The sequence below is a fragment of the Fukomys damarensis genome, unplaced genomic scaffold (genome assembly GCF_012274545.1).
Source record: "Fukomys damarensis isolate Sample0158 unplaced genomic scaffold, DMR_v1.0_HiC HiC_scaffold_24, whole genome shotgun sequence".
NCBI lineage: Eukaryota > Metazoa > Chordata > Mammalia > Rodentia > Bathyergidae > Fukomys > Fukomys damarensis.
The window spans coordinates 7,189,743-7,215,287 of record NW_022900936.1 but is presented as its reverse complement, the minus strand read 5'-3'; the positions used below and the strand labels follow the sequence as shown (position 1 = coordinate 7,215,287).

Here is a 25,545-nt window from a genome sequence, read left to right as displayed (position 1 = left end):
CCCTCCCCCTCCCTCTTTTTCTCACCAGCTGCTGCTGCTGCTCTCTCTCTCTCTTTCTCTCTCTCTTTCTTTCCCTGGTACTGGGGATTGAACTCTGGTCCTTGAGCTTGCAAGGCAGGTGAGGGAACCACTGAGCTAAATCCCCAGCCCGCTGCTGCTTTTTAAAAAATTATGTATCATTCTTTTGTTTTGGGTTTGTTTTTTCTCAGTTTTTTGTTAGTGTGTGTTTGTGATAAATAGTAAATACCTTCGCTATGGGGAATATACATATACATGTCCGATCTGGATCCTTTTTACTTCCCTTCCACTCCCCATCCTTCTCCTTCCCATCCTTTCAGAGAACTAAACATTTGGTGCATTGATCCTTTGTATTGTTTTTTAGTCTTAGTTTCATCAGTTTCTGCTCTGATCTTTATAATCTCTTTCCCTTTATTTCAGATTTGGATTGTTCTTATCTTTCTAGGACCTTGAGATGCATCATTTGATTACTTGTTTGAAGTCATTCTTTTCTGTTTATGTGTGCATTTTCCATTTGAGATTTTGTTGTGTTGTACTTCCATTGCCATTTCATGCTAGGAACTTTTTCCCCTTCTGTTTTTTTTTTTAAATTTTAAATTGAATTTATTGGAACATTTTAGAGATACAGTACGGTTACATTCATCGTTGGGATCTTGTACCTCTACGTGACAGGTCTTGGTTCTCATTTTTTCCCCTTGTGCCCCCCCCCCTCACCCTCCACCTTCAAACACTTTAATTCCATTTTTACATTTTCTCATATTTTTTTCCTTTTTCCTTATTCCCCTTTCCCTATCCTTCTCACTGTCCCTACAGCTTTGGTCCTTTTCTTCCTATTTCACATTGCTAATTGTCCCTTTAGGATCTTGAGTACTATTTTAGTTTTTCACACCAGAGAAACTATTCGGTATTTGCATATGTGTGATTTATTTATTTCACTTGGGAGTACATCCTCAATATGTATCCATTTTCCTATGGATGAATTTAATTTCTCATTCTTTATGGTTAAGTAGTATTCCATCTTATAGAAAAACCACATCTTCTTTATCCAGTTTCCAACTGATGGGCAGATGGGCTGTTTCCAAGTTTTAGCTATTACAAACTGTGCCGCTACAAATATGGGTGTGTATTATGTCACTGTGGTATGATTCTTTTAATTCTTTTGGAAAGATACCCAGCAGAGGGATGGCTGGGTCAAATCTGTTGTTTTGCTTTTTTTTTTTTGGTACTGATGAGCGAACTCAGGCCCTTGTGCTTGCAAGGCAGGCAGCGAAACCACTGAGCTAAACTCCTGGCCCTTTGTTTTGTTTTTTGAGACAGGCTCACCAGGTAGCCCAGGCTGGCCTTGAATTCACTATGTAGCCCAGGCTTACCTGAAGCACGCAGCCGTCCTCCTTCTTTAGCCTTCTGAGTATTGGGATTACAGGTGTGCATCACCACACCTGGCAGGAACTTTTCTTCCCTGTTATCTTTTGTGATCCCTTGATTATTCAGTAATGTATTGTTTAACTCCATGTGTTTGCGGAGTTTCTGTCGCTTCTGCTGTTGAGTTCTAGCTTCATTTCAATATATCCTATAGTATGTAGGGAATTATTTCAGTTCTTATGAATTTATTAAAGCATATTGTATGGCCTACATTATGGCCTGTTTTAGAAAAATTCCCCTCTGCTACTGAAAAAAATGTATACTCTATTGTTGTTGGATAACAGTGTAAGGATATCTATTAAGTTTATTTGTTCAGTGGTTTAACTTTGATGTTTCTTTGTTGATGTTTTTAACTTTTATTAGTACACGTTTGCAGTACATAATGACCACATTCATTGTAGGGAATTGGTACATGGACACAACACATTTCAGTTCTTTTTTTTCCCCTCCACCCCTCTTTTATTTTGCCAGCATCAGATTCACCTATATCTTATAAGACCTCATAAAGTTAATTATCATGTAGACAGATGAAGTGGGTGTTTGAACTCTCTGCTTATACTTCCTCTGTGTTATTGTCCTCGAGGCCAGCTTTCCCGGGTTAGGGATCTGAAGCTATCTTGTTGCCAGTCTGTTTTATACTGTGGGCTGAGGATAAGTTAGAATGGAAAACTCATGACTGCAATGATCCCTTTAGTTAGATTCTGTCTCCCCCTCCATCCTACTGAGTGTAATTTTTTTGGGTCATCATGGTGCCCAGCCTTCTTTTCGATCCCCAGCAGCACTTTGAGAAGACAGGCTTGTATGGGTGGAGTCGGGGTCGCCTCTGGGAGCCAGGATTGGATTGGGGTCCTGACTGCTTTGTTCTTTGCTCTGTACTGTCTTGAGTTTCTCGTGGCTTCTGATTTTCCTGTCTGCTCACTCTTGATTCCTGAAGTTCTACTTTTTTCTCTCTTAAGTTATTTTCCTGGTATCTCGGTTCTAGCCTCAGGGTCTGCATTTTGCTGCTGGTCTTCACTTCGCTGGTTTTAATCTCTGAAAATCTGCTGTATTTTCTGTGATAGAAGTGTGTCATAAGTAAAGACAGAGTATATACTACTTATGTTGGAATAGATCACTATTCCAAAAATGGAAGAAGATGGTTAAATGCAATTTCTATTTCTTCAAGTTCTGTAATGTAGTTATAATTTTGTAAAATGAGATACAAAATTACTCTCAAAATTGCAAAATAATTTAGAAGTTAATGAAAGTTTTTTCAAAGTAAAGCTTAAGAAAAGTCAGTGATTGGAGCCAGGGATTTAGCTCAGTGGTTCTGCTGCCTGCCTTGTAAGCAAAAGGTCCCAAATTTGATCCCTGGTACCAAAAAAAAAGAAAGAAAGAAATCAGTGATTGAAAGCAAATGAAGGCCTGGCCATTGGTCCCTGCTGATGGCGCCACCCTGTGCTTGCTAATGGGTAGGGCAGGCCTGAGGGATAGCTGGAGGGAGCCTAGTCGTTCTCTTCTAGTGACAGCAGGTACCAGAACCTGGACCGGGCTGGAGCCGAGAGCTTGTACTTCAGTGAGATTAACAGGGTTTGTAAGTGTCTTTCAGGACTAAAGTAAAAGGGAGAAAATACACATCAGTGTAGGACATGAAACGGAAGATAGCACAGGTCTTACAGACATAAAAGCATTAAAGAGGATAGTAGGAACAATTTTTTTTACCATTTAATATAACACAGACACGTAACTTTGAAGTTGAGTCAGCATTGGGAAACTCCCCACACAGCGGAGTGTGGTAGCTCTCACCTGATCCCAGCACTCCTCAGGCTGAGACCAGAGGGGTGCCCCGATACTGAGATCGGCTTGAGTGATGTAGCAAGACTGTCTCAAAGACAGACCAATGAAAGGAAACTTCCACATTATTAAATTCAAACAGTTAAGGAACAGTGGCATCTGTCTTACGAAAACTCTTTTAAAGGTCTTATGAGGCCATACAACCTTGGTAGTGGGCTGAAGAGTACGTCCAAAGAAAGGACATTTGTCGGGGAAGCTTTGTTTTGTTTTGTTTTCTGGTTGTTTGAGACAGAGACTTACTCTATAGCTCTCATTTTAAAGATAGAATCTTTTTTTTTTTTTTTTTTTTTTTGAGACTGACCTGGAACTCACTATGTAGCCCAGGCTGGTCTCAAACTCACAGTGATCCTCCTGTCTCAGCCTCCCGAGTGCTGGGATTACAGGCGTGCGCCACCATGCCTGGTGATAAAATCTTAATTATAAGTAATAGTGAATATCATCCAGTGACATGTAAAAGGGTAATACATTACCATGTTCGCAACAGGGCTGTAATTCGTGTCTCACTGATGATTCTGTCCCACATTGCCCATGGGACCATTAGCGCATGCTGCTTATGGTTCCAGCTGGCGGCATCGTGTTACAACCAAGTGGGGTGGATCCCAACACAGCAGTGGTGCTTTTCATGTTCGGATGTAAACATACTTCATCACGTTGATAGAAATATTAGAGGGCTGGGGATTTAGCTCAGTGGTTCGGTGGCCTGCCTTGCAAGTGCAAGGACCCGAGTTCGATCCCGGTACCAAAAAAAAAAGAAAAACTTGTGGTTGTCTTCATAGGTACAGAAGAAAGCTTGATAAACTTTCAGTACCCTTTTGTGATTTTTTTTTAAAAAAAATAATTTTTAAAGACAAACACTTAAAAACCATGGATTGGGGCTGAGGACTTAGCTCAGTGGCACTGTGCCTGCCTCACAAGTGCAAGGTCCTGAGTTCAGTCCCCGGTGGCCCCCCCAGAAAACCAAAACCATGGATTGAAGGGCGTGTTAAACAGGAAGAATTTATAAGACACTAAACATCATGTCTACTGGCGACTTATTGGTAGCTTTCTTCGAAAAATGGGGGCGTGTCAGATGCTCACCACTTTTCCTGAGATAACACAAAGCAAGAAAATGACTGGAAAGGAAAAAGTAAACTATCGGAAAGGAAGAAAATGAAACTAACAGTATCAACTATATAAGAGGTCCAAAATAATTAAAATATGTGAAGCCTCTACTGAAAACTGAGAGTACATTGTGGTGAGAAGTTTAAGATTTAACCAAATATGTACACTAGATCAGAGAATTAGTAGGCCAAGTATAATAAAATAATTCTTCTCCAAAGTGATTAAATCATTTAATTTTCCAGTTTTTGCAAAATCCCAGCAGATGTTTATGGATCCTAATGGCATATTCTAAATTCTGTCAGAGATACTACCAAAGATAACTGTAACAAACATTGACAATCAACAGAGATAATAGATTTATGCACTACTAGATATTAGTTTGCTGTAAAGCTGTAGTGACTATGAAGTGTGATGTTGGTATAAAGGACAGATCATCTAGTGAAGTAGAAGTCAAACTCCCACTTTAGACACCCAGTCACCCCATTCATCTCAGAGATAGAATGTACCAGGAAAATGCCAGTCATTCCAAAATTCAGGGTCATTTGGCCTTTGTGTAGATAAAGGAACCTTACTCCTACCTCTAAGATCAGCTCTAGTTGAGCTTTTTCACCCAAGTGAGAAAGACCAAAACAGCAGAGGGAAATACAGAAAAATATTTCCATGCCCTTTGTGAAGCTGGGTTATTGTGTTTTGTTTTTTATGTTTTTTTTTTTTTTTTGTATGTATGTTTGCTTTTTCCTTTTTCTGGCTGTGCTAGGGATCAAATCCAAGCTCTTGAGTATCCTGTGTTTAGGTAAATGCCTTACCACTGAGTTATACCCCAGCCCAATTAGGCAAGGATTTTGAACAGGACCCAAAAAGTATCGATTATGATGGGCAAAAATGGAAAACATGTCTAAAATGAGAGATAACAGCATATATTGGCAAGGTATAGGGCAGTTGAAAATTTCCCAAGTGGCCCATAGGTGTGGAGATTGTAGATTATTTTGAACCGAGGGGCTGTTGAGTACAGAAAGCTCGTATTGGTGCACACACTGAGTCGTGCAGCTCTGCTCATAGGTGGATTGATTCTCAGCAGCGCTAGGGACAGTCTCCTGGGTTGAGTAGAGGTGAGAAAGAAGGGAGGAAGTGAGTCTTTAGACACTGACACTACTGGCCCTGCCTGGGGGGATACTGAAATAAGTGGGAGTTGAGCGAGGACAAGTTGCAGGTGATAGCTACCCCCGCAGAGGACTAACCTGCCAGGATACAGGAGTCCTGGCATGTAAAGGCTTGTAAAGGCTTTTTGTTTAAATTCGTAGTTACAGTGCCTGCATCGAGTGTTCTGTGAAACTATTCCTGGCGCAATAGGTGCTGAACTAATTAATAAGCAATTATGCAATTGTGGCCTTAATTACTTAGTTTACATTTCTTATTTATTTATTTGGTACCAGGTATTGAACTCAGGCCCTTGCGCTTGAGAGGCAGGCAGCAGAACCACTGAGCCAAATCCCTGGCCCTACATTTCTTATTGTGGGGAAAGTGAAAGTCTTGATTTTTGGACTTTAGCTTTTTTTTTTTTTTTTTTTGAGGTGGGGTCTCATTGTGTAGTTGAGACTGCTGTGGAAGTCATTACATAGCCCAGACTGGTCTCAAGATCACAGTGATCCTCCTGCCTCAGCCTCCCAAGTTCTGGGATTACAAGCTTGCGCCACCACGCCTGGCAGACTTAAGCTGTTTTGAAGTATGTTCGGTAGTAATGATCATCTGCTAAGCTACAAGATTGAGTTCTAATGTGAACTGAAGCTACACATTTATCAGATGGGGTTGAAACACAGGGAACTTCTAGCTTTCCCATGAATTGCCCTATAGCATACTTTTTTATCAGAGGGCCAGCATACTGTTATTTTTTTTATGTTGAATTATAGATTTGTATAAGTGGCGTACTAGAGATCAAACCTAGGGCCTCATGTGTAAGCGCTCTGCCACTGAACTGTACCCCTATACAATGGTCCCTATAGAAAATTGGCATTACTTTGAATGTCATTCACACTGCCATTTAGTCATCCCAGAGGGCTGGGGAGGTAGCTCAATGGCAGAACACCTCCTTAGTGTGCCTGGGAACCCTGAGTTCAATTGTCCACCCTGAAAAAAACTTCTTAGTGGATTTTCTCAGTGTTTGAAAAAACTTTTTATCTTGTTTGTCCTTGAATTGATTTTATTCTTTTTTAAGGCTTACAATTACAGCACTAGGAGAAAAACTGAATGATTACTGGAATGAAATGAAAGTGAAGAAGAATGCAGAATATCCTCTAAATTTGCCAGTTGAAGACATACAGTAAGTGTATTTAGAAATAGTTATCATCTTATCAGTCAAAAGAATTAAACACTGTGGACCTGACAAACAGTAGCAACACGCAGCACACACAGTAACAGTCCTGTCCATAGTAACTGAGTGGTGTCCGTGTGAATGGTACGACGGGATAGCTGAGGTACAGTGAAAAATAAGAAAAATCATCTCATTGGAAAGCCTCCTTCTTTCCTGAATAGCCATCTACATATTGTACTTTTAGAAGTGTGGAAAATTTCTTCCAAGATTGAGAAAATTGATAATGATAATTTCTTGAAACAAGGTATTTTTAAAAATACAAATTTCTAGATTATTTTGAACTTTCATATAAACATATAGATGCATTTTTATCCCTTTTGGTGCTGTGGATCAAACCTTAGGTCCTTGGGCATGGTAAGTGCACACTACCACTGAGTTACATTACATACCCTCAGGCCAATTTGTTGCTTTTTTTTTTTGGGACAATGGCTGACTGTATAGTCAGGCTGGCCTTGAATTGTAGGCCTCCTTCTTGGCTTCCTGAGGGTGGTGACTACAGGTGTATGCCACCATGCCCAGCCCTTCTCTTTTTTCCTTTACTTTTTGAGACAGGGTCTTGCTATGTAGTTCAGGCTAGCCTTGAACTCATTATGGATTCCAGGCTGGCCTCAAACTTATGGCAGTCCTCCTGTCTCACCTTCCCAAGTGCTGAGATTACAGACATGCACATCTAGCTTCCAGCCCAATTTTTTAAAAGAGAACAGATGTTACACATGAAATTTAGAAAGTACAAATTTTGGTTATTCAGAAATATGCTATAATAGAAAGTAAGAATAAAACTATACAATTAAAATTGAGAAAGAAGTTATATTAGGCACTGGCGCCCACCTGTAGGCCAGTATCGTTGCTTTCCCTAGAGATCAGCCAGAGCACTGCTGTCTTTCTCTCCTAGCCCCCTCAGAAAAGAAGGACTGCATTTTGCCAGGTGTGGTGGCACATGCCTATAATCCCAGCATTCAGGAGGCTGAGGCAGGAGAATTGCTGTGAGTTCAAGACTAGCCTGGACTACATAGTGAGTTCTAGGTCAGTCTCAACTAGTAGTGAGACCCTGTCTCAAAAAACAGTAACAGCAACAAAATGAAGTCAGCAGGCGGTGAGATGGCACATCCAGAATGCTGATGGCTAACATGTCAATTAAGAATTCTAAGCCAGGCGTGGTGGCGCACACCTGTAATCCCAGCACTCGGGAGGCTGAGGCATTAGGATCGCTGTGAGTTTGAAACCAGCCTGGGCTACATAGTGAGTCCCAGGTCAGTCTCAACTATGTAGTGAGACCCTGTCTCAAAAAACAAAAAGAAGAAAAAGAAGGACTGTATTTTTATTGTACCTTGAGGGTTCTGGAAGATAAAACATGGACCAGTGAGCCCTTTCCATGAGGGCCACAGCTGGGAACAGGTATGGGAGCAAAACGAGGGCTGGGGTTTTACTCACCAGAGTTGGCCTCTCACCCCTGCACTATTGTCCAGGAGGTGGCTGGGCTGTGTAATTTGGCCTAGACTGTTTTTTGGTTTGTTTCTTTGTTTCTTTGTTTATTTATTTATTTATTTATTTTTGGTTTTTTGAGACAGGGTCTCACTATGTAGTTGAGACTGACCCTGGAACTCACTGTGTAGCCCAGGCTGGTCTCGAACTCACAGCGATCCTCCTGTCTCAGCCTCCCGAGTGCTGGGATTACAGGCGTGCACCACCACGCTCGATTTGGCCTAGACTGTTGAGCAGGCTTTCCTGGCCTGTTTTCTTGTCACCGCCTCTGCCCCTGGATACCACCTGCTCCTGAGCCCTTCCATCTCCTTGTGACAGGTGAATTTGTGTACTGTGTCTCAAGTCCATTATATGAAGTGTGAGCAGGGTTCATCTATTTTATTTTAATTTTGGTTTCGGGGATCAAACTCGGGACCTTCCACTTGTGAGGCAGGTGGTGGAACCACTGAGCTAAATCCCCAGCCCAGGGGTCATCTATTTCAAACACATGTTTACAAAATAATACTTCAATCTCCCCCTCAAATATTTCTAATTTTAGTATAATTACAGTATGATTTCTCCTATTTTTCTGTTCTTATTGTGCTTATAAATATAGATTAAACTTAATAGGTGCTAACTTACAGTAACTTGCAGAGCAAGATATTTGTAATATTTTAAAATTAGCCATTAACCTAGAAAAATTTAATGTGACATTTAATAAGACATTTGAATTGCTTTGTTCAAATTGACCTGTGACCTTTAACTATTTGAAGGTAGCCAATATGGTTGTTCTTTAAAGTTCAAATTGACATACAACAAAAACAGTCATGTCACAGAATTTTCAGGAAGTGAATAAAATAATCAGGCATCCTGTGGTTGGAATGATTTAGAAAATCTGATGAATTAGATTCATATTATCTATGATAATATCTTGCTTTTGTCTTACAGGAAACGTCCTGATCAGACATGGGTTCAGTGTGATTCTTGCCTAAAGTGGCGAAAATTACCAGATGGGATAGAACAACTTCCAGAAAAATGGTATTGCTCCAATAACCCTGACCCACAGTTCAGGTACCATATAGTTGGTAGTACCCTTTTTGGAAAGGCAGAAAGTACTATTCAAGATGGCTGAAATGGCGCTGGTGATATGTTATTGCCGTGTGCTTTTTTTGTCTAGAAATTGTGACGTTCCCGAAGAACCTGAAGATGAAGATTTGGTACATCCCACATATGAAAAAACCTACAAAAAGAAGTGAGTGTTGCAAATCATGAACAATAATGTCTCAGCCTTGTGATTGATGATTCTCCCAAGACAGAGCTAGTACACTAGTGTACACTTACAAAGGTTATGAAGTGGCATAAATAAGGTTGACTTTAAGTCTGTTATCTGCTGTGTGATCATTTGATGTTATTACTATCCTGTCTAAGATCATAGGTAGTTGATCGTGTTGAGCCCTGTACAGATGAAATATAAGTGAGTGCTCCTCTTTGGAGTGTCCATTCTTAGCAGGTGAGGTGTATAAAGTACTAATTAGAAGTTGTAGAAGTACAATCATGAATTGTAGGCAAGCTCAGGAGGCGAGTTTGCTTCTGGCCAGTGGAGAGGAAGGCAGAGATGGAGCAGGAGACATCATACAGGTGATTTTTGTGGTCATTTAATGGATAACAGGTCGGGTAAGATGAGTATACAGGGGACAGTGATTCAGTCCGCTTGACCAGAGTAGATGTGTGAATGGGAGTAATGGAAAGTGGGTATGGGTGGATAACCTGGGGCAACATTAGGCTGACACACTGGACAGAGAAGGCCAGGTTCACTGAGGACGGTCCCCATGGTTTTGCTGTGCAGCACACTATCCTGTAATTCCTTTCAGTGGAGGTACTGGATGCAGAGAGAGAGCTGTGTGATAACTAGTTGAAGTGCCTGCAGTTGAGGCCTAGGGAGATTGAAAACTTCAGGAAGATTTTAAGGTGTTCTGAGATGCTGGGTTTTTTTGTTTGTTTGTTTGTTTGTTTGTTTGTTTTGTTTTAAGTCGTGCCTCTTTTTTCCCATTCTTCCTTCCCCTACCTATGTATAAAAGCTTTGTTCCAGTTTTTCTTTCTATTTCTTTTTTTCCATGTCCCTTCCTTCCTTTTTCCCTTTCTTCCCTTGCTTCCCTTCGTATTTCCCAATATTTGTTATACATTTTAGTCCTTATTTCCACTTTTGGTTTCTCACACCAGGGAAAACAGTGGTTTAAATATGTGTGTCTGATTTATTTCACTCAAGAGTTTGGTCTCAGGCCAGGGATTTAACTCAGTGGTGATGAAGCCTGCTCACAAGCACAAGGTCCTAAGTTCAATCCCCAGTATCCAAAGAAAAGGAGTTTGGTCTCAAGGTCCATCCATTGAGCTATAAATGTCAAGCTTGTACCATGCTGTTTTTATCACTGTAGCTTTGTAATATAATTTCAGGTCAGGGATTGTGATGCCCTTGCCTTGCCTTTGTTGCTCAGAATTGCTTTGCTATTCTAGGTCTGTTCTGGTTCAAATGAATTTTAGGATTGTTTTTTCTAATTCTGTGAGATATGCTGTTGGAATTTTGATTGGGATTGCATTGAATCTGTGTAACAATTTTGGAAATATGGCCGTTTTCAATGTATTGGTTCTTACTATCCAAAAACAAGGAATATCTCTGAGATTCTGTTTTTAAAAGGTAGATAATATTCCCTCTTCCAAGGTATTACCACTAATTATGAAATTGAAGCAGAGGTCAGCGTATGTATGTGTCAGAGTAATTTGGTAATGAAGTAAATATGTCTTTGGAAAATAGGATTTAGATGTAATAATGAGACAGATGTAAAATATTCATTTTTCATCTTTCTTTTAAAGCAACAAGGAAAAATTTAGGATCAAACACCCAGAAGTGATCCCTCGGGTAAGTAAGCTTTCCATTTTATCCCTGTATCCTATTCTTGGTAGCACTTAGTTTAATCCATATTGAAATTTAAAGTTTTGGGTTTATATAATAGAGGAAAGGGATCTCGTTAATTCACTTGACATTTGCTTTTTTGGTACACCCCACCCCCGTCCTCTTTTTCAACCCTAACTTCTAACCCAACACCCTCATTCAGTTGGTTTAGTCGCACTGTTCAGTGGGCATTGTCTGAAGAAGGGCAAACAGTCCTTTAACACTCCTGTTAACACAGGCAGTGGGAAGTGTCACAGGACACTTAAGGTCACACTGTTGCTGACCTGGCCAGAACCAGGGTCTTTTTCTTCCCCTTTTGTTGACTACTGTTCTTGGCCTTCCAATTTGCTCAGTGCTTAGTGGCATCAAGGAGCTTTGGCTGAGTACATGAATATGAATAAGTAGTGCATGTCTTCTGTGAGAAGTGACAGTCTGCTGTACGGTGTGTGTGTGTGTGTATGTGTGTGTAATTACACTGAACTGAGGGTTTGAGGTGAGAACAGATGAAGTGGGCTAAGGAAAAGAGTAGTGGGCTTATTGTCTAATTTCTTTCTCTTAGAACAGTGTGTTTTCATTCTGTCTTACTTGGTTCTTTAGTATGGGGTCACCATAGAGTACATATGAAATCTTTGCTGTCCCTGTGGGGTATTTGTTTTGTTTGCATTCTTTAAAAATGTAAGGCCATTCTGAGCTCATTTGTTGGCTGGATTTGGCTCCTGGTTAGCACAAGGAATTTATGTATTTTTCTTTTGGTACCGGGGATCGAACTCAGGACCTTGCATTTTCAAGGCAGGAGCAGTGCCACTGAGCTAAATCCCCGGCCCACAAGGAATTTACATGTTGAGGGGAGGTCTTGGTGTCTTCTGAAGATCATATTTTGTGTTTGGGTCACATCACATTAAAATAACTCCTTTAAGATCTGCTTTTCTCCTCCAACAGATCAATGCCGAGCTGTTGCATAGGACAACTTCCATGCCAAGTCAGAGCTTTTCTCCTGCAAAGGACAGTGTTTCAAGAGCACATCTTTCAGAAGTAGCAAATTCTTACCCAACACGACTTCTAAATAATCATCGTGTTTCACCCCAGTCTGATCCTGAGAACAACAGGTTAGTGGCAGAGGTGTGCTTTTCCATTTGTGCCTTTATGTGACACTTCTAGGACAATAATGCAGCTCTAGGAAATCACAGTTTACATGAATGTAAGAGGATTACTTTGCTTTATTGTCTAAACTTTTTCCCACTTTGGGCCTGCTTCCTACTTTAATTAGGGTAAAAAAATGTTACCCATTACTAGGCATGGTGTTGTGCACTAGTAAGTGTACTATCAGCCACTGAGAAGGCTGATCCAGGATGGTCCCTTGAGTCCAGGAATTCAAACCCAACCTGGTCTCAAAAAGAGAAAGAGCGGGGAGAAAAAAACTAATTGTATTCCTTGTGGGATTTGATCAACCTGATACCTCCTTGAAACTTCTTTATAGTATGAAAATTACTGCTTTTAAAATGACCAGTACTTAAATAAAGAAAAACATGAAGCGTTTAACAGTACAATAATAATGTCAAGTGCTACCCAGAAGTTCTTAACATAGCCCGTGGCATACTGTGGGATCCTGGTATAGTTGGATGAGAGGATAGAGGAGGAGGGGAGAAGAAATACACTAGTGATGCACGAATTGTAGTCCACCCTCTTGACCTGGATGGCCAAAGAGCGCCTGTCCTGAAGTGGCCTTTAGCTTGGTCCCTGCTAGGTGTGTTGCCCCTCTCTCAGGCCGGAGCGTGGGAGTGGGCGTGATGTCTGGGCCCTCATGGACCAGGCGCACTGCACATGAAACTATTCAAAGAAGCTTCTCAGATGGTGGGGCCAGACTTTCCGAGTTGTGTTATGGTCTTCCTCAAATTCTCAAAAAGTGATTCTTGACCTCATGGAAGGCTAGGAATGACTAACTGCCTTACTGCAGATTGAACTTAAGGAGGGTGTGTTTTAATGTTTGTTCTTCATAACCTGTGTTTTAGGAACTCTTTTCAAGCTGGATTGCTACTTAATAATTTGTGTGGTTTTGTTTTGTATTGATCCCCTTAGTATTCTTGGGTTTTCTACGTAAAAATGAATCTGAGCTTACAGGCACAAGATAAGAATTTATCTTAGAAGTTGTCTGCCATCAAAATGGAGGAAGAGAATATTTAAAATCTGTATTTAATTCTCCAGTTCATAAAGCCAATGTTCAGTGGAAAGGTGGTGCTTAACCTGAGTCTTAGGAAAGGTAGGAATTAACTTGATAGGTAAAATAGGAAAGTAACTTGTACTATTCAGAGTACAAGACATAGAAAAAAAAGATTCTCTCTCTAAAGAAGAAACAGATGAGCAAATTGACTTTCTGGAGTAGTTTTTAAAGCTCATGAAGCCTGTGAGCTGTGTCAGCAGGAAGATTGAATACTCAGTGGTGGACAGTCAGCCCTTCTTTGCCTCTCTGTTTCCACTGTTTCCAGAGAGAAGCTGTCTGTTTTGACAGTGTTAGCCCATTCCGATTCTAAGCCTAGCCACCAGTTCTTCCAGTCAGTTTCACAGAAGCCACATGTGTGATCTTCACATTAGGTCAAAAGGAGAAGAAAAAGTGTGAAATTCTTTGGGAAGAAATAGGGTAAATGTTTGTTTGTTTGGATTTTTGAGACAGTGTCTCACTATCTAGCTGAGACTGACCTGGAACTCATTATGTAGCCCAGGCTAGTCTCAAACACACATCTTCCTGCCTCAGTCTCCTCCTGAGTGTTGGGATTATAGGCGTGCACCACCACACCTGGCAGAAGTAGGGTAAATGTTGAGTAAACAAATCTCTTAAAAGATAAATAGGAGGTAGAGAAAATACCAAGTGTCAGTACAGGAGGCCAGTGTTTGAATATAAGGGAGTTTCAGTGTAGGAAATCAAAAAGAATGGTCTGGAGGGGAGGAAGTAACACCAGAAGCAAATCTCATTTTCATTAAGTATAGAGCATGGTGTCTGGAAAAAGACTTAATCTCCGAGGTGTCATCTTGATATTGTTGATCATGAAGGATAAGGAGATTTTTTTGTTGTTGTTTTTCCCAGAAAGGAAAACTACAGTGTACCTGCTAAGGATCAGGAAGGGCAGAAACACTCAGTAATAGATGAAAATAAAATGGTCCTTTTAAATTTGTGAGAAAGTAATTTCCAACCTGCAAGACAGTGGAACAGCCAGACAAGCAGTAACCTTGAGAGGGGTATAAAGACATTTTCATCTGTCAAGTTCCTGGGACCCTTTCTCAGGGTGGAGGTGGTGCTATCGTGTCTGCACGAGAGAGTAATCCAGGAAAGGAGGCTCCTCCTTGAGATCCAGCAGGTCCAACATGCAAGGTTTGGAGAGCCTACCAGGTGGGAAGAGTGATGAATTTACAGGGCACCATGTAAATGAAGAGAACAAGGCAAGGCTTAGTTCAGGGAAGCTTGTTTCATGTGAAATGATAGAGAATAATGCTGGTTTGCTTCATGGCTTACCTCTGATCATGAATGTTGACAAATGAAAATGGCCTTGGCATTCTTCAGGGTACCCAAGCAAGGGTCTGGTGTATTTCTTGTAAGGCCTGTAGCGCATCTGCAGGGAGACACATGGATAGCAGTATGTGGACCCAGTACTTCACCTCAGCTGTTAGTTCAGTTCTGTACACTTCCTTTTTTTTTTCTTGGTACTGGGGATTGAACTCAGGACTTTGCGCTTGTGAAGCAGGTGGCGGCACCACTGAGCTAAATCCACGGCCCTGTACACTTTTGAAAATGAGCACAGGCAGTTCTTAAGATTTCAAGATAATTGTAAAATTGTTGTAACAGGGCATTTGTTAAAAAGATCACTTGAAGGTCATGCATTTTGTTCATATCTATATTTGATAATCTTATATTTTATACATAACATTTTTTCCAGCCTGAAACGGAGATTTTCTACTCGTTCCTCAATTTTGAATGCAAAGAATCGGAGACTGAGTAATCAAATGTTTGAAAATTCTGTTAAAAATGATGATGATGATGATGAAGATGTCATCATTTTAGAAGAAAGCAGTACTCCTAAACCTGCCATAGATCTTGATGTTGAAGTCAAACCGGAACAGAGTCACATTAAACAAAGCGGCATTCAGGTTGAGATTGTGGACTATGCTGAGCCTTGTGGTCAGACCAATTCCACAAGTCCCTCACCCAGGTGTGACCAAGGCACTGCTGCGGCCACCCAGACGGAAGCTCCCAGTTTAATTGTTAAAAAGGAAGAAACTATGGAAGATGATATAGATGCAAGGAATGATAAAGCGAGGCTGCCCATCTCTTTAGATGCCGATGCAAAGATGCAGGACACCATGATACAAGAAACCTTTGACAAGTCTGCAGAGACTGTTGGCTGTCAGTTAAAAGTACTGAGGAACGAACTCCTCCTGGTCAGTCAAGAGAAGGACAGCTATAAGAGACAGTGTCACGTGTTTACAGACCAGATCAAAGTATTACAAGAGAAGATCCTAGAAATGAACGACAAATATGTCAAGAAGGAAACTTGCCATCAGTCTACTGAAACTGATGCTGTGTTTTTACTTGAAAGTATTAATGGCAAATCTGAAAGTCCAGACCATATAGTCTCTCAGTATCAGCAGGCTTTGGAAGAAATAGAAAGGCTGAAAACTCATTGTAGTGCTTTGCAACATGTAAAGGCTGAATGCAGTCAGTGTTGTCATCTCGAGAATAAAAGGGATGTGGATGAAATGGCTGTGCAGCTCGATGATGTGTTCAGACAGCTGCACAAATGCACTGTGGAGAGGGACCAGTATAAAACTGAGGTGAGTCACAGGAGTGCCCTCTGGAGCTGCCAGGCGCTGGGTTGAAATTCTTCCACGTCGTAATAATTCTGAAGATTGGATGAAGCCATTAGTTCTTAATGGGCCATGGATCTCCTGGGGGACAGTGGATAATGGAGGGCATTTTCGGTTCTTATTGTATCTTCAGGCGATTGCTGGAACATAGTGGGAAGTGTGCACAGCATAGTGCTGTACAGTGATAATTGTCCTGTTGACAATGCCTGTGTCTCTCGCCCCTTTTACGCAGCATAGTCAAATTTGTATCTGTTATTGCAGCACCTTTGAGTAGCTCCATGAGGGAGATGCTGGGTCTTCATTTTAGAGATGAAGCCCATGTTGGGTTGGCTAGGCTATCACCGCGAGTACCATGGCAGTTCCACAGCTACAAGGGGCGCAGACTGCTTCTGCGTTGTCACTTTGCTTCTCAGGGTGCGCTCTCAGGCCCGAGCATCACAGCCATGTTCCAGGCTGCAAGAAGGAAAAGCGGGGAGGCTCCTCGTCGGATCTGCTTGGGCTTCATCTGTCAGAACTGAGGCACCTGGCTTGCAGCTGCCTTGCTGGGAAATGAAGGTGCTATTCAGGGGCCTTTCAAGGAGTAGGAAGGAGAGTAGCTGTCAGATGACTAGTAACCTGTGCATGTACCCTACTTCAAGTTCAGGAAGCTCCTTTTTATGTACTATACATATGTACATTATTTTTTATGTGGTTTTTGAAAGACTTTCCTTGCTAAGAGAGTTTGGAAACCATATTAGTATGCTGCTGTACTGCCTCTGCCTGGGAATATTGTTAAAACAGTCATCATGTGATTTAGCTCAGGAACTAGATGCAAAATACACAGAATTCAGTATACACTCACTATTATACGTTAATGTTGAGTGTGTAAGAAATGAAAGCCAGCTGGGCATGGGTACATGTCTGTAATCCCAGCACTTGGGAGGCTGAGGTAGGAGGATCCATGAAGTTCAAGGCCAAACCTGGCTACATAGTGAGTTCAGGACCAGTGTGAACTACATGAGACCCTGTCTTAAAGAAAAGAAAAGAATACCGGGCTTGGTGGCACATGCCTGTAATCCCAGCACTCGGGAGGCTGAGGCAGGAGGATCGCTGCAAGACCGAGACCAGCCTGGGCTACATAGTGAGTTCCAGGTCAGTCTCAACTGTGTAGTGAGACCATGTCTCAAAAAGCACCCCCCAAAAAAAAAGAAAAGAAAGCCATTGTAATACCAGCATAACTTGGTCTTTAGGGTCTTATGGTTCCATTTCTGGGTACCACTTACTTTTGGTTAGGTGGCACTTAACATTTTCTCTCACTGTAAAATACATAGAAGTGATGTTAAACAAATGACACTTTATAGAAAAACTACTGGAGTATGTGTGTATTAGTGCTTTTTTGATGGTCATTTTTATCACACTAGTTTTCTGTGTTTCTTAGCTTAAATTTGTACTTTGACAATATTTTGGAATTTTACAATCATAAAAGCCATTTATATTTTTTGTCAGGTTGCTTTATTGGAAACGGAGAAAACACATATGCGTTCCCAGTTTGAACAACTCAAAACAGAAATTGAACAGTTAAAATCTACAAGGCAACAGTTAGGAGCAGATGTTTCGACTTCAAGTAATGTTGAGGAGTCTATAAACTACTTGGATGGTGAAAGGTAATGCTCAGGGATGCGCTTTCTGGGCTGCAGTTTTGGTGAGCACAGGCATTGTATCTGTTGGTCAGCTATCGGCAGTCCATGTTTATTCTATTAGGAATCCCCATGAACTCAGCATTTCAGAGAGATTCAAAAGAAGTAACATATCAGTATGCTGTCACATCTCTACAGTTCAGGTTGAAATTAAGTGAAAGAAGTTAGCAGGGATAAAGACTGGTTTGGGTTGTTTTTTGGGAAAGTGAAAATTGAGCTACATCCTCAATGGGGTGAATCTGGGCATGCGTAGGACAGGAGGCTCTTACTGAAACATGGTTTTGGCTGGGCATGGGTGCATGCTTGTAATTGTAGCACTCAGGAGACTGAGACAGGAGAGTCACCATGAGTTTGAGGCCAGCCTGAACTACAAAGCAAGACCCCTTGTCTGAGGGAAGGAAAGGAGAGAGAGACAGAGAAACTTACTCTTTCAACCTCATTTGCCTTCTTGGCATATTTCTTTATGGAAATGTATCCTTGTTTCACTCTATATGTGTCCTAATCTTTTGGGAAATCACAAAATTACTAAAAATGACCCTCAGGTATGGGGGTGCACACCTATAATCCCAGCACTCTGGGGAGCTGAGACAGGAGGACTGTGAGTCCAGCCTGAGCAACTTAGTGATGTAAGGACACCTGCCTAAAAATAAAAAAATTTAAAACTCTGCAGATGTAGCTAAGTGCAGGTTCAATCCCTAGTACTCCAGAAAAGTAAATGTCCTCAGTACAGGTAACAACATTAGCAAGTCCCATTAAAACAAGAAAACTGAATGAATGATGATCCTCTCAGTAAGCTGTAAGCTGGGCTTGGACTTGTTTAGCTTGCTGTGCAGAAGTTGAGGGGGTGGTAGAGTTGGTGGTGCAGTCGCAGCCTCTTGTTGAGAAACAGTCCTGTCTCCAGCCTCCCTTTCCCTTAGTGATTACTTTATCCTTTAGCTTTTCAGTGGATGTCATGAAATCTTTTCATGGAAATGGAAGAGAGCAGTGAATGAACAAGAAGTGATAGAAAAATAGGTGTATGCTTAAATCAAATTTATTACGATAAAGACAACCTGCCACTAATCTCCCTCACATCTTTCTTCTCTCTTGTAATACTCTTAACCCATCATTCTGGCCCCTTTCTGGAGAAGTTCTGTAAGTCCCTTTTTTATGAGCTATTGTGACCACCTTGATGTTCTGAGTCAGTTCAAAACATAACTTCTCATGGTCTTTGAGTATGGGGAAGAACCAGAGCCACAAGTAGGGTAGATGAGAACACACTGTGATAGTTAACTAGCCTGCCTTTCTACACTTGATCTTAGCCAAAAGGCCGAGAAGCGATTAGCCTGCCTTTCTGTTGGTGGCGCTCGGCAGCAGTACTCAGGTGTGTTTTATCATACTGCCTAAAGATACTTTGTAAGTATGGAGGCCAGAGGCTCAAGAAAAGTCTTGACCTAAAAATGAGGAGCCGGTTCTCTAAGCACCTGTATGACTTAGAGAGGTGGAGCTTCCTGCCACATACTGAATTAGAAATTTTTGAACAAGCCTTCAGATGATTCTCTTACACATTAAACTTGGAGTAACTGGTAGTCTTAGGGTCTGTGTTTGGCGGCCACTAGCCACATGTGGTGCTGACGCCTGAAGTATGGCTAGTCTGAATTGAGGTTTACTTCACATACAAAATACAAACTGACTTCTGAAGCTCTCATGTGAAAGAGAATAAAAGACGTGCAATACACTATTTAAGAAGTTCTGATCTTTGAGATGAGGTCTTGTCAGGTAGTTCGGGCTGGCCTTGAATTCAGTAGGTAGCCCATGCTGGCCTCGAACTCTAGGTATCCTGCTTCAGCCCTGAAAGTGCTGGGAGTACAGATGTTGGCCACTGTGATTATATTAGAAAAGAATACTTTGGCTACACTGGTTTAAATAAAATATACTACTAAAATCAGATTCATTTTTCTTTAACCTTTTGTTGTGGCTGCGAATATATAAGATTCAGTTTAGAGCTAGCATTGTTTTTCTCGGACAGACTTGACACTGAAAATGGGGATCTAACATGTTCAGTAAATAGCAGGAAGTAACAGGGACAATCAAAGACTTATGGGAGAGAGTGGGTAAGGGGTACTAGTCATTTGTCTGCTTTTCTCCTAGGATAAAGATCTTGTTTGTGGTAGAGGGATGACATAGTGTAGATTGGTTAATATGTTCTGGAAAACAGCCACAAACAATTTCAACTATGAACCTTTGACTGGCCATGAGTGGAAAGTATGGAGAAAAAAATGGCTGACGTGGGAGTGATGTATAGTTTTATCAGTGGACCAGTGGGGTCTTATTGTAAAGGCTCATAAAACCAACATACTCAAAATGACATTTTCCTAAATTGTCAACCTATGGATGCACATTATAACAGCTTCAGAGATTGCCATCCTAGAAAAATCAGTATCTGAATTCAATACGGACATGACATATTGTGGGGTGTGTGGAGAACAAGAACAATTCCAGCATTTTCGGTGTCTGTCGTAGTCAAGCAAAGATTGCCTTACAGTTTTAGGCTTGACTACTACTTTTTTTCTTTTTGAAGCAGTCTTGGGAGTCAAATCCAAGACCTCAAATATGTCAGGCAACTGCTGTACAACTGAGCTATACTGCCCGCTCTGGAATTTCCTTTTAAGCCTAGAATGTTGACATTTGTGAACGTGAAAGGAGTGATTGTCTTCAGCCAGGGTTTCCCAGTGTTTCAGCAACACACAGTTTTCTAAATTCATGGTGAAATGGGTGGTCAGTGAACTGGAGCGTGTAATAGGTTCAGAGAAGTCCTATAATTTCAAAAGCTTGTTTATCATTATTTTACACAGAATTTTACAGGTTTATTTGACCACAGAACTGTTTTTCTCTTACACATATTTTTTTTTTTTTTTGGTACCGGGGATCGAACTCGGGTCCTTGTGCTTGCAAGGCTGGTGGCGGAACCTCTCCTACACATGTTTTAGGGGAATAGTTTTCCCCTAAGGGGAGGAGGAATTCAAAGAGATTCACTCTTCATTCTTAGACCATTGTTTTCACTAGCGTGTGGCTATTTTCCAGGTGATAATAAGACTCAATTGTAAATCATACCCTCTGGTTTACGTATTTTTCTCTAGTTTGCAAATTAATAGAATATGTAAGAATCAGACCACACCACTAGATTTGTGAAACATGCTATTTCAACTTAGGCTAGTATCTGATGGATGGTATAAGTTATTAAATTCACTGTCCAGTTCTCCAGGGGGAGTTTTCCTTTTCTTTTTGTTCAACTCTATTCTACAGAGATGTAATTTTAGGGCCAGGGATGTAGCTCAGTGGTACTGCGCCTGCATGGTAAGCACAAGGTCCTGAGTTCCATCCCCATTACTGCAAACAGAGAAACAAACCTAGGTCCAAGAAGTATTAATGTTTTTGTGAATTTCAAATAACTTGTTAGTAACAGAATCAAGATATCTTGGTCCCAGTATAGCTGGAGATTAAATTTTAATATTTTCACTATCTTTTTTTTTTTTTTTTTTGGGTACCAGGGATTGAGTTTGGGACCTTGCACTTGCCAGGCAGGCACATCCCCAGCCCTCACTACCAATTTTAAGTTCCACATGAATAGTAATCTGTATTATAATGCTCCTGATTAGATTTTCTATTTGTATTTGCAGCCTCAAGCTTCGGTCTCTTCGAGTTAATGTGGGACAGCTGTTGACTATGATCGTGCCTGATCTTGATCTTCAGCAAGTGAATTACGATGTTGATGTGGTTGACGAGATCTTAGGACAGGTTGTGGAACAAATGAGTGAGATCAGTAGCACATAAAGTAGGTTTTGTGTGGAATAATAGAAACATGCCCACTTCCTTTGTGTGTACAGCTTTCCAAATGTAAAGTTTTGTTTGATAGGTAAGGTAGACAGCAGACTGCAGAGCACTAATCTTTACTGTATTCTATGCATTCAAGCGTGGTCACAAATGCTGTGGACATATTGTTATGCCTTTGGAAATACCTTTGAATTGTTGTTATTGAGCAGCACAGTGGCTGACTTATGACTGTTTTGAATGTAAATATTTGTGATTAAGCCCACACATATTTTTTTATTGCTCTAAAGTACTTAAGTGTTTTTCACCAGGAGCTTTTCAAGTTGTTCCTAAATTTGGTGCAATTTTTTCTGGTGCTCAAAAAAGTATTTTTCCTCTAAACTGATGGCTATTCCATAATACAAATAAAAACGCCTACTACTACCTTTGATTTTCTTTGAAAGGAATTGAAATAGGATTTTAAAATAATAACACCTCTGATAAGTATGTACTTCTGAGGGAGTTGAGCATTATTTTTTTTTTTCTATTAAGTTCCTTTGTCCTGAAATATTTAAAATATGGTGAGCAAAAACAGACTCCATTTTGCCAGGATTATTCTTGTGCTGAGATTGCCAACAAACTTAAACACAAAGTGTTTTTATAGAACAAAGAAATGGAATGATCTTTAGTATAAAGTATTGAAATTATTAAATGATCACCAAGCTTACTTTGAAGCCCATTTTCGGCTGTATATTCAGCCTAGAGTGGGCACTATAATTATTTAATATTTCTTTTTGTGAAATTTCCTGTATAGCCTTTTGTAGGATTACTCCAGATTAATGTGAATCGAGGAAGACAATCTTTCTCAAACAGCAGTTTGTACTTCTATTATACCACAGACCTGAGTGTAGATACCCTGGAGTTGAGGAGCCGAGGATTATATAGTATTACATTCTAGGAAATAGGCTTTATTGGTTCCATGTTTGTGCAATCCTGAAGAGATGGCTTTCTATTAAATATATTGACTGTATATAGTAAGAATCATATTTTCCACAACTAAAATATGCATTATTTTTTCCAAAGGTTTATCATTGCTATTTATTTTTACTTTTGTTTTTGAAAATTCAATACATACTCATTTTATATGTTTGTTTAATTACATGTACCTCATATATAATATTGAATTTTTACTGTATAATAACCTGGAAGGGGAAAATAAATGGAGATGGTTTTTATTCATGTGACAGTAAGTGAAAGTGTATTTTTGGTATGAAGTTGGGTTTCTGACACAATTGTAACTGCCCAAATTTTAAAATAACTTGTAATAAAAATATATGATGGTTAACTCTTTAGATGCTTTTAAATAATTCAATATTAACTTTAAAGTATTCTATCTGTGAAATTCTCATGTTGAGCTGCTGTTACTATGTTATCACAAGTTATATTTTGCAGACTGTTTCCTTAATACTGAGGGAGAGAGGATGTGTGTTCTTCGCTTTGTATGAATTATTTCATCTGGAGAAACTGCCTAACTTGAGCACCTGTAGTCACAGAAGGCTTGTGATTAAGTGGTTCTTTTGGGAACTTGACGTTTCCCCTTCTGCTTGGTCAGCTTCTGTATTCTGGCAAAAATAAACTTTATATGGCTGTTATCTGGCTTAATGGGAAAATTAACCATAAGATTCGTAAGAGAAACTTTTGCTTGTTAAGCAGGGTCTTTAGAACCACTTACATTTCACTCATTAAAATATTAAAACAGACAAAGTATGGCTAACAAGAAACTTGACAGGACAGTGTTAACTTTGGCAGTATATGTATTATTTCAGTAGCTATAAAATGACACTTTGCATTTGTTTGTCTTGAGTTGGATGTATTTTCATGTTTTATTGATGTAATTTGAGTTTTTTATGTGTTCTGTATTGTGTTCTTTCTGCACTCATTTCTCTTGGATTCTTTGTCCTACCACTGTGAAGAACTTCCAGAGTTTGCATTCATACAGCCCTGACCACCACCCAGCACCCATTTGAGAAACTAACTCCACGCAGGTTGAGTGACCTTTTGCACTAGCTCACAAATGGGCTTGTGTCCTTCTGTTTGTCTTTTGGATATTGAGCTACAGCTCACTAAAAGAATGTCATCAATGTCTGGTTGGTATAAAAGAAAAAATAAATACGTTTATAGCTTTCAGAATTCAATTTCTTAGTCAGAGAGTTATTTTCCTACAGTGGCCCTGTAGGAAGAAAGTCCAGACCAAAGGAGATTTGGGTAAACACTTTAATACAGGTGAAGCTGTTGAGTGGACTCAGGGAGAATGAATTCATTACAGAGCTGGAGTATGAATTACAGCTTCATTTCCCACACATCTACTCGTCAAGAGTGCTGTGAGCAGATGCACCTTTTCAGCTGAAGAGGGGCACAATTAACAGCCTCTGGGGTCATTTTTTGCTCTGTAAATCAGTAGACTTGTAGAACCACAGAAGGATTTCTTGCAAACTAGGACTTACTGTCATGGTAATAAGATACATGGTAAGTTTAATCGTGATTTAGAAAAACTTTCAGCTGGGTATGGTTTCATGCCTGTAATCCCAGCACTCTGGGAGGCTGAGGCATGAGGATCACAAACTGGGCAATTTAGCCAACCCTGTCTCAAAGTTCAAATCCAAGTGCGGGGGTGGGGGGAACTTTCATTCCAATCTGGCTCCTGTCTAGGAATAGGTATCTTTGTAAATATCCAGAACTTGACTTCATAAAATAGAATGCTGTTTATATTCATGAAGTACTTGCATTAACCTTAATCCCCCATGGGGTTCCTGTGAAAGCTATGGCCTCTGTTTTCTACTGTGATGTGAGCCAGGGCTGAAATAACTGGGATTTATAATTTTATGTTGTTAAATAGGTAACAACTCCCTTTGTGACTCTTTGCTTCCTTGAGGTAAAGTATCAGACTGTTCATGTGTGCTGTTTCATGTTGTGGGGGGTCTCTGTGACTCGGCTGATAACTTCCGGGAGAGAGGTCTGTGGCGACAGAATGGGAACTGGCTGTGACACCATTGGGATTTGGAGTTCATAGAATGATGTGACATTCACTCTGAACAGTAGAAGTGACAGGCAGAGCTGCACCTGTTCTCTCATTTTCAGAGTCAGAAATAGAGATCAGCTGGGTGTGGTGGCTCATTCCTGTAATCCCAGCATTCAGGATGCTGAGGCAGGATCAAGAGTTCAGGGCCTGGGCTACACCGAGAGACCTGTCTCAGGAACAAGAAAAGATAACATGTCCACCCTTGATGGAAATCTGTGCAAGGACATGGTGTTTACTTGTCCAGGAAGCTCCAGGACTGAATCCTGTCATCGGGGTTCCAGTTCATTTAGAATGGGACTTGAAGTTGCCATGGAAACACTAGATTCACACCCACAGGCCTCGGGTGGGGGTCGCCGTCCCATCGTCCTTTCCCATGCTCTGCTCCTTCGTGTGCCCCTGTGCCCACCTTTGGCCGCCGGTCTTTAGTGAAACTCCACTTTCTAAAGTCGGGGCTCAGCACTGCTCGTCCAAAATGGAATCGCCTGAAGGCAGTTTCAAAGCCACTTTACATCCAAGTTTCAGTGACATCCCAAAGACCTCAACCCCAGCGCCCTGTTCCTCCCCCCACCACCTTGCACCTTTTTACTAACTCGCTCACCAGGGAATGGACCCTGCTTGACTGACATTTGAAACTGCAGAGACCAGGCCGCACCTTTGTGGGGCGAGTGCTCAGCGGGTCGCTGCACCTGTGAAACATTCTGGCCATCTCGGGATCTCAGAGGTGTTTCCCCAGGTGTCTGTAGGAAGACCAGGGAGATGAAATTCCCAAAGGTCAGTCTGACTTAGCTTCACTCACCATTGGGTCTAACGTCCAGCAGATGAATGCTGAAAGAAAACCAAGGAAATGACAACCGAAGAGCTGATGAACTCATCCATTTTTTCCACCAGTGGGTGGGTCTGTAGGAATCAGTGAGTGAGCCAGGAGGAAGCCGCCCTGATTCCTACCAATCCCGGGGGATGCTGGCCCAGCCTCTGCACCGCCCACAGCAAGCCTCGG

The 25,545-nt window shown here is 40.9% G+C and overlaps 1 protein-coding gene across 3 annotated transcripts in view; it reads left to right on the top strand.

Annotated features, from left to right (window-relative positions):
• The window catches only part of Morc3 (MORC family CW-type zinc finger 3), a 50,018-nt gene extending 27,434 nt beyond the window's left edge, over window positions 1-22,584 (top strand). For all 3 annotated transcript variants that reach the window (XM_010636580.3, XM_033768092.1, XM_019209355.2), the window contains 8 exons: window positions 6,587-6,691; window positions 9,152-9,274; window positions 9,381-9,455; window positions 11,072-11,117; window positions 12,090-12,256; window positions 15,077-15,971; window positions 17,490-17,647; window positions 21,340-22,584. In XM_010636580.3, the coding sequence (XP_010634882.1) occupies window positions 6,587-6,691; window positions 9,152-9,274; window positions 9,381-9,455; window positions 11,072-11,117; window positions 12,090-12,256; window positions 15,077-15,971; window positions 17,490-17,647; window positions 21,340-21,493 (1,723 nt within the window). In that variant the 3' untranslated portion in view covers window positions 21,494-22,584. The remainder of the gene's footprint in view (window positions 1-6,586; window positions 6,692-9,151; window positions 9,275-9,380; window positions 9,456-11,071; window positions 11,118-12,089; window positions 12,257-15,076; window positions 15,972-17,489; window positions 17,648-21,339) is intronic.
• Window positions 22,585-25,545: the final 2,961 nt, after the last annotated feature.